Source organism: Diabrotica virgifera, chromosome 9, assembly GCF_917563875.1.
Source record: "Diabrotica virgifera virgifera chromosome 9, PGI_DIABVI_V3a".
Lineage (NCBI taxonomy): Eukaryota > Metazoa > Arthropoda > Insecta > Coleoptera > Chrysomelidae > Diabrotica > Diabrotica virgifera.
The window spans coordinates 203967940-203982045 of record NC_065451.1 but is presented as its reverse complement, the minus strand read 5'-3'; the positions used below and the strand labels follow the sequence as shown (position 1 = coordinate 203982045).

The 14106-nt window shown below is 33.7% G+C and overlaps 3 protein-coding genes across 3 annotated transcripts in view; 2 read left to right on the top strand and 1 right to left on the bottom strand.

Moving 5' to 3' along the window:
- LOC114329796 (glycerol kinase) overlaps positions 1–3493 on the top strand; it is a 62035-nt gene extending 58542 nt beyond the window's left edge. Inside the window, exon 10 of the mRNA XM_028279014.2 lies at positions 3178–3493. Coding sequence (XP_028134815.1) covers positions 3178–3269 — 92 coding nt within the window. The 3' untranslated portion in view covers positions 3270–3493. The remainder of the gene's footprint in view (positions 1–3177) is intronic.
- A 3177-nt stretch (positions 3494–6670) lies between these two features.
- On the top strand, positions 6671–12325 carry LOC114329797 (eukaryotic translation initiation factor 6). Its single transcript, XM_028279015.2, has 5 exons — positions 6671–6900; positions 6995–7256; positions 8566–8742; positions 10612–10793; positions 12185–12325. The coding sequence occupies exons 1-5, from the start codon at positions 6794–6796 to the stop codon at positions 12192–12194; spliced, it is 738 nt and encodes a 245-aa protein (XP_028134816.1). The 5' UTR covers positions 6671–6793; the 3' UTR covers positions 12195–12325.
- Positions 12318–14100, bottom strand: LOC126892773 (GPI mannosyltransferase 1). Its single transcript, XM_050662472.1, has one exon. The coding sequence runs from the start codon at positions 14098–14100 to the stop codon at positions 12559–12561; it is 1542 nt and encodes a 513-aa protein (XP_050518429.1). The 3' UTR covers positions 12318–12558.
- Positions 14101–14106: the final 6 nt, after the last annotated feature.

Sequence of the window (14106 nt, the reverse complement as noted above, 5' to 3'; positions counted from 1 at the left end):
CGCAATTCTCACTGTGCAGAGCTTTCGATGATCCTCTCGAAGCTAGGACAAATAATCCCCGGAAAAAAAATCCCCACAAATTGTCCTCGGACAAATAATCCCCGGACAAAAAATCCCCACAAAAAATCCCGGACAAATAATTTCCACAAATTTTTTTGGACAAAATATCCCCACAAAAAATCCCGGACAAAAAATCCTCAAGAAATATTTGGGCCGAATCTTCTTCTTCTTCTTCAGCCTGTGTTCGTCCACTGCTGGACATAGGCCTCTTCCATTTGCTTCCATCGATTTCTACTCTTGGCAATTCTCATCCACTGCTTGCCCGCGACTTGTTTGATATCATCTGCCCACCTCTTCTGCGGTCTGCCTACTAATCGCCTGTTCTCTCTTGGTCTCCAGTTTGTTAGTCTCTGTGTCCATTTTTCGGGATTATCTCGGGCAACATGTCCGACCCATTGCCACTTGAGCCTTGCTATACGTTCTGCGACATCTTTGTTCTTTCACGAATGTCGATATTTCGAATTTTGTCTCTCAAACTAATCCCTAGCATGGCCCTCTCCATCGCTCTTTGAGTTGTACTGAGCTGCTCTAAGGTTTTCTTTGTAAAGGCCATGGTCTCCAGTCCATATGTAGTTACAGGCAAGATACATTTGTCATAAACTCTTCGTTTTAGACACATTGGTATATCTCTATTCTTCAAGATAAAGCTTAACTTGCCGAAAGCTACCCAAGACAATTGTATGCGTCTTTTTATTTCGGCTATTTGGTTTTCTTTGCCGATTTTAATGGTATGTCCAAGATATATATAGTGGTCTACATTTTCAAGACTGACGTTGTCAATAACAAGATTAGTTTGTACATTACTCATTATTTTTGTTTTCTGAAGATTCATTTTGAGACCTATTTTATTTGACTGCTGGTTTAGTTCCTTCATCATTTGCTCCAGTTCCTTGATATCTGTACTGAATAATACTATGTCGTCCGCAAACCTCAAATGACTCAAATGTACACCATCAATGTTTAGACCTTTTTCCTCCCAGTCGAGCTGTTTGAATACATTTTCCAATGCTAAGGTAAAAAGTTTTGGTGAAATAGTATCACCTTGTCTAATACCTTTACCAAGGCGTATTTTTTCGGTTTTTTGGTCTTCATTGATTTTGATGTGGAATGTGGCCTGTTCATAAATGTTTTTAATGAGTGTAGTGTACCGTGAGTCTGTTCGAGCATCCCTGAGGGCTGACAAAAAGGACCAGGTTTCAATACTATCGAAAGCCTTGTGAAAGTCAATAAATGCCATATGTAAGGGTACATTATATTCTGTGGTTTTTTCTACCAGTGTTCTGACGGTTTGTAAGTGATCGTTAGTACCAAACCCTTTTCGAAATCCCGCCTGTTCAACCGGTTGATATAAATCAAGTTTTTGTGTTATGCGGTTGGTTATTATTCTTGTTAGCAATTTGTATAAATGTGACAACAAACTTATAGGCCTGTAGTTTTCAATATTAGTATTGTCTCCTTTCTTGTGTAAAAGTATTATTTCGGCGTTTTCCCACAGATTGGGTATTCTTTTCTCTATCAGACACCTATTCAGCAAGACTTCCACAACCTCTACAACGGTGTTGCCACCCATTTTTAACATTTCAGACGTTATATGATCCTCGCCAGGAGCTTTTTTATTCTTCATTTGCTGTAAGGCATGTCTAATTTCCGAAGAAGTTATTTTAGGGAGAGTTTCCGAGCCGACGTTTAGAATTGTTCTATGGTCTGTTCCGGGGTTCTGTATAGTGGATGTATAAAGATTCTTGTAGAACGTTTGTATTTCCTTCAGTATTTGAGTTTTTTCTGTCACCGTATTCCCCTGTTGGTTTTTGATTTTAGTTGTCTTCGATTTTCCTTTAGTTAAATTTGATTTCAATACTCTCATGTTGCTATTGTCTTCGATGGTTTGCAATATTTGTTTTGTTTTATAAGCCCGCAAGTCTGACCTTATGCTCTTTTTAACTTTATTGTTGATAGCCTTATATTCTGGTAATTCTTTAGATGTTCTTCTTCTTTCTTCCATTAAATCCAGTGTTGTTTGTTTAAGTTTCGTTTTTCTCGGATTTTTATTTTTACCACAGATCTTTCTTGTAGTTGATGTTATGTCATTCGTTAATTTTTGTGTTATTTCATATTTGCCGAATACGCTCGTATTAATGACCGATAACGCGCGTTAGCATGTGAACGATCTTAAGTAAGATGTATGTAGTTGTAATCGAGCGTTATCAAAACGCGCGTTATCAAGCGTCTGTCAAGAGAACGGGACCTTAGCTCATTCCCCATACCTTCCACGATTTAAAAAAAAATCACATTATTTTGTCATGTAAAATTTGAAGTTTTCATCATGTAATTGGAATTCGAAATTTGGTAAAAGGACATCGCACACATCTTATGGAAAATATAATGTCACTCAAATTCAATAAAATTTATACCAATAGATTCGTTTTAAATTAACGATCAAATCTTATCATTGCGCCAACTCTCTATTTTCAAAAATAAGAGCAGAAATTGATATAAATAAATCTGAAATCAAATGGGTAGGTACATAAGTTAGAGAGAGAAAAAATATTTTAAAATACCCAGATTTTCGGTACTCCATAAATCAGCGGATTAGTTTCACTAATCCGCTTAGGCCCAGCGGGATTTAAGCTGCTATGAATAGCACTCAGAGCAATAATGATTGTAAACTAACATTTTATGGACTCCAAAAAATGTGATTTCGATAAACTTTAATTGCAATTTGCGCCGTAATTAATCATAATTAAGAGTTGGCGCAATGATAAGAATTGATCGTTATATTGAAACGAATCTAATCGTATAAATTTTATTGAATTTGAGTGACATTATATTTTCCATAAGATGTGTGCGATGTCCTTTCGGGAAAACTTTTAGAGAACTATATTCGGCAGCAAATATTTGTTGGGGATTTTTTGTCCGATTTTTTGTGGGAATATTTTGTCCAAAAAAATTTGTGGGGATTATATTTGTCTGGGATTTTTTGTGGGGATTTTTTGTCCGGGATTATTTGTCCGGACCCCATCCTCTTTGATGTTCGAAAGCTCGGGACAGTGACAATCAACGCGGTTCAACTCCATTTAGTTTTCGGACACATATATTAACCATTTATTTTCGTTTCAGAGGAACGGTACCGTCTTCTATCGAGTCTTCCAGGGTGTATTTACATTATGGTTAGTTTCGGCATGTTGGCTGTGGCAGACTTATTGGCGTAACAGAGCTGAGATGAAATTATTTTTAGGTATTAATAGTGTGATTTTAAAAATCCATAGACTGTCTTGTTTTTATTGTTTTACCACTTTTTACTATGTATAATAACTTATATTTAAACTCAAATATTGATGTACTTATATTTTGTTACAATCTTTTGTTATATTGTTTGTTATGGGTTTATTTTTGAAAATAAAGCAATAAAATAGATGAAAATTTAAAAATAAAACTGTTTTATATATACTCACAATTTCACTTCCCTCGCTCTTCCACATCTATTGTTGGATTTGTACTTATTACTTCAAATACAGAACCTTAAGGACACTTTGTATTAATGCACTAGATACTAGACCTATACAAAAAGAATACATCGCAAGAATACAATACAAATCATGGACAGAGATTTAGATGAAATATATAGAAAATATGAAGACGGAAATAAATGAAGAGAAGATTATAGTATTAATAATAAATAATACAATAGGTCTGGATACCGCGTATGAAAAAAAAGTTGATTAATAGCAAGCTGAAAATTTTTTAATAGCTTAAGGGTGTCTAGCCGGATAAATTTTGATGTGTGGGAACACTGGAACAGGGGCAGTTTTAATTGCGGAACAGGTTAAAAATTTGGAACGGTCAGACCACGAAAACGGCACATTTATTTTGTCCGACCGAATAGACTTAAACTCTCCGAACAGAGATTAAACTCTCATGCAAAAATCAGACTGCTATTTATCACCTGTCATAATTCCTGTCATTTGACATATTCTACATGTTCCACTCATTAAAACGCCCAATTGGTGATAAATAGCAGTCTGATTTTTGCATGAGAGTTTAATCTCTGTTCGGAGAGTTTAAGTCTGTTCTGTCGGACAAAATTCATGTGCCGTTTTCGTGGTCTGACCGTTCCAAATTTTTAACCTGTTCCACAATTAAAACTTCCCCTGTTCCAGTGTTCCCATATTATATCAAAGTTTGTCCGACTAGACACCCTTAAGCTATTAACAAATTTTCAGCTTGCTATTAATCAACTTTTTTTCATACGCGGGATCCAGACCTAAAACAAAACAATCAAACAAACAAATTGTAGATACTTATATATACACTCCTGGTCAAATAAATGCGGACACCTTTTTGCATACAGCATTTTGTACGTATGTATTTTTAAATTCTGTAGATGTTACGTGGTTTAAATGAGGAAACTGTCAACATTAATAATAAAAATCGTTATTTAAAACAATAAAAAAAGAATGTGTGTACTTTGTACGCACGTAAGAAGTTTACTTCTATTATATGATTTCAACGAAATCAATATACTTTCAACAGTTTATTTATATTTAATTTAACTATTAAACTAATTTTAATACTTACTACGTTCCAAAAATTTTTATTAAAACAATGCCAAAAATTAAAAAATAAAAGAATAAAACACACACAAACACATTGAAAAATACCACAAAGAAATTATTTCTGAACAATAATTATTGCCAAAAATTTTAACTAAATACGTATTTTCTGAACAAATTATATAATAATATACTTCTTCTTCTTCAGGTGCCATCTCCGCTACGGAGGTTGGCAATCATCATAGCTATTTTAATTTTTGAGGCAGTAGCTCTAAATAGTTGTTTTGAGCTACATCCAAACCATTCTCTCAGGTTCTTCAGCCATGAAATTCGTCTTCTTCCGATGCTTCGTTTGTCATCTATCTTTCCTTGCATTGTGAGTCGTAGGATGCCATACTTCTCGCCCCGCATCACATGTCCTAGATACTGTAGCTTTCTTTCTTTAATTTTAAGTTCAACTTCCTTCTCTTTACCTATTCTTCTCAGTATTTTATTGTTCGTAACTCTATCTACCCAGGAAACCCTCATAATTCTTCTATAGGTCCACATTTCAAAGGCGTTAAGTCGTCTCGTCTCTACATTTAACGTCCATGATTCCACTCCATAGTACAGTGTAGACGTAACATTTTGTTAGGCGTACTTTAAGAGCTAATGAAATCTTTGCTACATAGGACCTTTTTCATTTTTCAATAATATACTGAGAATCAGTATATCTATTATAATACATAAAATGTAAAAAAAAATTTAAAAAATAGTACCTTGCATTGGGGATCGAACCCGCTTCCCGCCGATCGAAATTCGAAGTGCTTTCCGATTGCGCCACCTTCGCGTATATCATGTGGGAATATACACCAACTGAACGTTTACACCATAAACTTTTTGACAGTTGTTTATTACTTATATGAATTTAATCAAAGTTTGATTTTTGTGGAATTAAAGGAATATTTTGTGGAATAACAATATATTAGGTGAATATTGGTAGAAATTTAGATGGTAATCAAATTATGTAAATCAAAGCATTACATACTATTTTGGTAGATTAATTTTAAATTTTCCGAATAGGTAGGTAGGTACCTATGTAATTTTTTATTAGGATACTGAAACATTTACAATTATTACGTACCTTCCGCTTTTTACTATTAAAAAACTATTTAAAAAGTCACTACAATTATAAACTTGCCTTTTTCTCTGCCATCACAACAATAAAAACTAATATACACATTTTTTATCCATAATCTCCATATTGAACAATTATTGACAGATGATTTTAACACCCAATCAGATCCCGTATAACGTTTGAGCGACTAATACCATACTGTCGGTGTGCGCATGCGCCAGGAAATGTAAAAATTCACCCTCGTGCCTAAAGAAGTATAACTTCAAAAATGTAATAAGGAAAATAAGTACTATTGTGAAGTACCCCAAATGTGTACTTAGTTGCGTTTTACTCATTTATGTCATCGAATATGCTTAAAAACATAATTTCTTTTTTATTTATATAACAGTGAATTTTTATAGTAGGTATAAACGTCTTAGAAATATTTTTGGAATAGTACTTTATTTATTGATGTCTTTTTCTTGGAAACATTTTTAAAACTCACATCAACCTGCATAATTTGTAAACAAATACAGTGAAGGCCGCGTCCCACGATCAAATAATTTGATCAAACTGGTTTGAGCAAACTGAAAGTGACAGTTAATGACGTCACATCCTGAGTGTTCATTGTGGATAATAATGAAAAATTTTAATTTTAAATAAAGTACAAACAAGTTAGACAACTCAATACAAAAAATTTGATCAAACTAGACTGATAGTGAGAGCACAGATTTTTAGAATTTCAAAAAAACTGCAATTGTGACGTCACTTTGACGTACTTCCTCAAGTACGTCAAGTTTGCTCAAACTGTTTGATCAAATTATTTGATGGTGAGACGCGGCCTTGAACTTTTATAGGACCTCTAAGCACGTTGCCAAATTTCAATGCTGGTCTTGTTTGAAGGGGCCTGTAACACCGTAAAATACTCTTATTCTTCTTTTTTAGTAACAAATGACTTTGACATCTGTCTGTCTTTTCTTGAAGTTTGATCTTGAATATCTTGATCAAAAACGTGTTTTTGACTTGACTTTTACGTTTGGTTGGGCCGACTTTTACTGAATTTTTGTGGATATTCTTTCTTATAAAAATGGCATTACGTGTCCAATTTGAAAATAACAATGAAATAGGCGTTTTCGCCAAACTTACAAATGCCTACTGCCTTGTAGGAATAGGTGGTTCAGAAAACTTTTACAGGTAAATACTACAAGAACAATGTTGTGCAACATTTAAGATTTTTTGTTTTCCTAAAATTGAATGATTTAAATACGCAATTCCTATTCATTTTTAGTACATTTGAAGGCGAGTTAGGTGAAACAATACCAGTAGTACATGCTTCATTAGCAGGTTGTAGAATTATTGGAAGAATGTGTGTAGGAAATAAGAATGGTCTGTTAGTCCCAAGTTCCACATTCGATACAGAACTTCAGCACATCAGAAATGCTCTACCAGATACAGTAAAAGTACACAGAGTAGAAGAAAGGTTGTCTGCTCTTGGAAATGTGATAGCTTGTAATGATTATGTAGCTCTGGTTCATCCAGATTTAGACAGAGTAAGTCAATATTACAGTCTTTATACATATATACTAGGGATTTCCACAGTTTTGACCGTATTCCTTTACTCAGTTGTTCTTTCCAGTTCCTTCCGTTTTGCCAGTCCCCTTGCAGATTTCTTCTTTCCATTGCTTAGTCCACTTCATCTCTGAAAGATCTTCGGGGTCTGCCTCTCTTCCTATCTGACTCCACTCTGTTATTCTATCGTTTTTGGTCGGCTCTTCTGGCAGGTCTGTACCCAGTTAATCTCTTCTGTTCTATGTTGTCTATTATACCTATCTCAATTCATTCCCATTCTTTTCTTAATCTCTATGATATTTATTCAGTTTCTTCTTGTTATAGTATTTTTACTACAAAAACGATATTACGTAGGTCAAAATTTTTGACGTAAGAGAACTGTCAAAACATTAGAATGTGACTTTTCATTATTGCCATGGCATGTTTATAATAAACATGGCAATAATGAAAAGTCACATTCTCATGTTTTGACAGTTCTCTTACGTCAAAAATTTTGACCTACGTAATATCGCTTTTGTAGTAAAAATACTATAGTCTGCAACTTCTCCTTAGGAATTCCATGTGTTGCTCCTATTTTGTTTTGGGTTTTCTTATCCAATTTTCATACTCATAAGTGAAGATACTTCTTGTCATGGTGTTCTACATTTATTTTGTTTTTATACTGAAGTTCTTATCCCACAGTACCAGGTTCAATTTTTGTATCCAGTCTCTTCTTTAACCTGGTCTATTTTTTGTTTTCTTCAGTTGTTCGATATTATGAAACCTAAATACTTGTACTTTAGGTTTATATCCCTCACATTCTTTGTAAATTCCTGTTTCAGTTTTCTCATCATAAAACAGAGGTCATCTTCGTCTTGTGTGTATTCGTTTCTTACCCTACTCATTCCGGCACACTTTCTTTTCCATTGTTTTTGGGTTTTTTTCCAGGAATATTTTAAACGGGCTAGGGGATGTGGAGCAACCCCTTTGTCGTCTTAAATGGACTACATATTCTATTCCTCCTTTTGATAGCTACTTTGTTATTCTTGTAGAGTGCTTTTATTAATATTAGTGGAACTTCAGTGTCTTCCATTGCTTATCATAGTTTGGTTCTAGGTATATATTATCATATGCCTTCTTAAGATCCACAAAAGCCAGATGGGCAGATCTATTTTTGGCATTAATTTTTTTATTAGTTGATTAACTGTGTAAATATGATCTAAACACGCTTTTTCCGCTGTGAACCCTGTCTGATTTTCTTCTTATTTTTATATTTTTTATATATTTTTATTATTGCTGAACATATTTTAGGAAACAGAAGAACTTATAGCTGATACATTAAAAGTTGAAGTATTCAGACAGACCATTGCCAGTAATGTATTAGTGGGATCATATTGTGTCCTCAGTAACCAAGGAGGTCTGTTGCATCCTAATACAACCATAGTTGATCAGGAAGAATTGTCATCATTGTTGCAAGTACCTCTCGTTGTAAGTGTTTAATTAATTTAGTTCATTTCTTTCAATCAAAATGTATAAGACATGTTCCTTCCTTTTTTGTTAACACCTTTACTGCGTCATATATCCCCAGGGATAACGAGGACTTGTAAGACTGGTATGGGAGGAGATTCCTACAGTCAAAAGACCACTCAGAAATCCCAGAATGCGATAGAGAGATAACATCCAAGCAGATCTCTGGAAAATGAACGTCCCTTTTGACCCTAGGTTTATTTATTTATTTATTTAGTACCCAAATAACAGTACTGGACCAATTACAATCTGGGTTAGTGTATTAAGCGTATTAGTAAATTTACCGTTTACAGATCATAAACATAACAACAAAACAGTATAAAATACATAGACTACATAAACGCCGTTTATATGTAAGTGTGTGAAAAAACTCAAAATGAGAAAAACACACTTACATACGAACAACGACGAACAAAAACTTATAAAGTAATTAAAGAAAAACAGAAAATACATAGTATGTAAAACAATTAAATACAAAAATACAGAATAAATATATAATATAACAGCAAGATGTTAAAAAGTGACTGGTTGCAACCTAATATTGTTAGCAGTATTCTTAATGATGCGTAAATTAGAATTGAAGATGTCAAAGAGATCAGAGTTCGCATTGTAGTGAGCTTGCATTTGTACTAGAGGTGACTGCACCAAAATATTTGATCTGGCTCTGTTAACATAAAACGTTTGTGAAGTACGAGAAGCAACACGTGGTATGTGGAGATTAAGAAGTTGCAATAACTCAGGAGTATTTACTTGATTGTTAATAATTTTAAATAAAAAGCATAAAGATTGAGTTATTCTATGACGCTGAAGACTTTGCATCTTAAATTTATCGAGAAGTAGCTCTTCAGAAAATCCCCTAGCAGGATAAATGCCAGTGGATTTAAAGTGCATACTTTTTAAAAACTGCCTCTGTACTGATTCCAAAACAGTTGTGTGATTTTGATAAATTGGAGACCAAACTATCGATGCATAATCGAGTTTGGGGAGAACAAGAGATGAATATAAAAATTTGCAAGTGTCAATATCGGTAAGTTCTTTCGCATTTTGTAAAATGACTAAACGCACCTGCAATGATATTAGTGATGTGTGGAACAAATGATAGTCTGCAGTCAAATATGACCCCCAGGTCCTTAACAGAGCAGGGGCGACAAATGGAAGTATTATGTATATGATAATCATAGTATGTTGGAGAAGGGCTTCTAGAAAAAGACATAACATTACATTTAGACGCATTTAGCTGCAAACAATTAGTGTCACACCATATACTGATTTTATTTAAATTTTCTTAATGCAATTTTTCTAAGTCTAATGCAATCGGAGGGTGACTTAATTTCAAAAAATAATTTTAAATCGTCCGCATAAATTAGTGAATGAACATCTAGGTTATCAACAATATCATTAACGAATATCACAAACAATAGCGGCCCTACAATTGAACCTTGAGGTACTCCGGATAACTGAGGTTGATGAACAAATTGGATAAAAGTTGTAGTCAGCCAAGACCCACCCAGGGTTGTAGCACTACGTGATGATGATGATATTTTTAGGGGCATGTGTGTAATTTTTCACCTGGGCTATAGCAAAATTGGTCAAAATGTCGCATCGTGCGGTAGTGATAAAAATGGTATTTGTACTACATTCACACAAATGCCTTGTGAAGCATTGACAGTATAGACCATAATGTATCTCTGGGGTCATGTGAAGCAAGAACTAGTGTATTAAGTATTTAACTGCAGCACTAAAGGTGTTCAATAATAGTTTTTACAGGTTTTTAAATTGTTTCTGTAGGATCTCTATTGCAATTATTATGTTGAATATTTTTTGTTTTAGGCTGGAACTGTAAATAGAGGTAGTGAAGTGGTAGGTGCTGGATTGGTAGTGAATGACTGGTGTGCTTTTGCTGGTATGGATACTACTTCCACTGAACTCACGGTCATTGAATCAGTCTTTAGGCTGAATGAAGCTGCTCCATCTAATATTACATCCAAAATGAGAGCAACTTTGATAGAAAGGTATTTTTTTTTATTTTTGTTCATTTGTGAATTTTTTAATGGAATAACAAAGGAAAAAGTAAAGAAACACTCAAATTTTAATGTTTTCTTTGGTGGAAACTAATAAAAGTGCCCAAAAATCATGGAATACAAAAAAATTAAACAAAAGTAATACAGTGGAACCTCGATAACTCGGATTAATCGGGACCGCGGCCGATCCGGGTTATCGAAAATCCGGGTTAGCCAGAGAGCATGGTAAAAATTAATAAAATTCGGTATACTTATAGATAAAGTCCGTTATAATTAAAATAACATGAAATATATATGCACAGTACACATCTAACTTACCTATAGTTGTATAGAGTATAGTATAGATAGTACATATAGAGTATTGTTCATTTCTAGGTAAAAAAACTCAGTCAGTTTCGGTGGTGCCAATCGGAACAATGTTATGTTATTTAAGAACAGTGGCTCTTTCATTGTTTAAAAGACCATTGTAAGAATTTTTTAAAAGACAGTTGGAAATAAATAAAAGAATAACAGGTGCCTGTTGTTTGCGAGAGCCCGAGATAATGAACGTCGCTCTGCCGCCGCAGCCGTGTGCCATGAGTCATTTTTACTATCGTATAGTTCAAATTACACAAATACCCATTATCTCTCAAATATTATATTCTGGTCAAAGCGAAATTTTATCAATGAAATTCGATATTTTTAAGACATTCCAGAAGAGGCTACAGATAAAATGTTTTAACCTAATACATACATTTTTATTATTGAAATGTTTGTCTGATGAAAATCGGTCCGGGTTAGCCGGACTTCCGGGTTATCGGGGGCCGACTTATCGAGGTTCCACTGTACATACTAACCAAAAAAATTTGTGTGAAAAGCCAACAACAGTATATACATCGTCGCCTCAAAGCAACAGTAGGATATGTAATATCCTACTGTTGCACAAGTGCACTGTATATGCATATATACATACACATCGCATCGGTCCAATATCACTTAACTAGTTGATCGGTGCACTCGTGCAACAGTAGGATAAATGGTCAGAATAATGACTGATAATCTATTCTTTTATTACCTCGTAATGATTATTTTGGACCTATCAATTGGGATTTAATAATTTGGGTAATTTATTGATTCGTAAAAAGAGACTCTCCTGTTAATAAATAGGTATTGATATTACCATAATAAATACAAGTATTAGATTACATTTATGAAAAATCAACTAATCATTTTCTCAGTTAAGCAACTTCTTATCGCCACAAGATTTTATGATACACTGGCTCTAGGATGTTGCCCAGTATATTCAAAAAGGTAATGCATGGCTTTACCCCATTTGGGTCTTTACCCCCACCCACCCTATATCTTTCTTCTTTTATCTGAATGTATGTTTTTTTATGTTCTAGCATGTCCTAAATGCCCCACCCAGTACAAGAAATATGTAAGGATACTAATAATAAAACAAGTTTTTTAAGTTATATGTTAAAATTCATAAAATATTAATTTGTAAAAATGATTATTATAATAAAACGACACGCCTTTTATAATCAGTGTTTTATTTCAATTTCTTAAATACAAATCTACTACAAAGGTACCATTAGTGACCCAGAAGTGAAATCACGCAACTACCAGAAGCAATTTTACAAGAAATGTGAGTTGGGTGATTTTACTTCATTGATAGCTCCAAATAAATAGATAGAAATAATTAACAATAAGAAAAACATTTGCCAATTATCTGATTTCACTCCTAGGTCATTAATATATTTATCTATTATAATTATTATTCACCTTTATCATGAATAGGCATAAAATACATGATCAGTCTCCCTAATATTGCAATATTGGCACAGAAGAAAGATACACTTTGTATCCAAATATACAAAAATGTATTCTGGCCCTGGAACTCTAATAAATAGGCAGGCAACAACCAAACACCTTGTGCAATGTACCATATTAAAAGAAGTACTGCTCCCATGAGCTTAGAGAGCTTTATCTGCCAAAGACACAAAGGTAAAACTGCCATGACCCATACAAAGTACTGAGATGTAAGCACACCATTGTATATAACCATAACGATTGTTTGCGTAAGGATAGAAAAGTTTAATGAAAACCTATTCAAGCCATATCTAACCGAGAACACTAATATGAGTACTAATTGAGGTAGTATCATCAAGGCCTTTTGCCAGTACCCAATGTTTTTTACCCAAGCTGTGAGATACTGTAGGTAAAAATAAAGAGAAAAGTTGTGTCTTGGATCTTTTCGTAATACATGGTACAAATATGTCTCATATAGGAAAGTATAGCCGAATAAACTATAAAAATACCAGGTCAGAAATGATAATGACAAGAGACAACCAGAAATCAGTTTTAACTGATCTAAATTTGGAACTAAGTACACCAAGTATTCTTTTTTAAAGATAGTTCTTTTTTCAGTCTTAACGTTTTGTGGTACTAGCTTATGACCACCCATAGAGGATGTTTGGACAATAGTATTCTCTATGTTTTTAAGTTTCTTCAAGTTTGGGGTTTCATCTATGGCTAATGGTTTTTGTAAGTTTTTCCTACGATCTTCAGTAGTATAAAAAGAATACTTACTCAAAAACATAAAGTATGTTAAGCTGTATATGATTGGATACAGCCTAAAATGGATGGAAATTCCATGTATGATGCCTGTGAGAAAAATATATCGTTTACACTGTAGAAAGTATAGTGTTAAAAGGACTAGGAATCCTGCTAAAGTATCACAGTTTCCTCTTGTTCCAATAGCGATAGTCATCGGATTATACAACCAAACCATCATAGCTGTATCTGACATTAGATCAATATAATTTTTAGATTCTAACTCAGCTTTGGTGACATTCAAATGCTGTTTATTTGATTGCCGCAGTTTTTTTCTGTTTTTTCCGTTTGCATTTTTTAGCTTGCTAATATCTTGTAACTTTGACTTCTTTGAATCCTTTTGTTTGTAACATTCATACTCTTTTATAGTATTTTTAACAATTAATCTTATTAAAAGTGCTACGATAATATCAATACTACAAAAGAGAATTTTACCGAAGCTATGATGGAGTGTGACATTTGGAATTAAGAGTATAGCTACTAACGGGCTGTAACGATAAGTGTGCCTATTATAGGGTGAGTTACCTTCTAAATAATGCCTCGAGGCATCAGTGAAAACCTTATAGTCAATATCTGTATATTTTAATTTCGAGATCTGATCATGATGGATGCCGTAAACTACTAGTACTATTCTAAGAATTATAGATATTAACAAATGTTTTTTATAATGAATATTTACAAACGTACTCCACAACGACACCATTCTGCT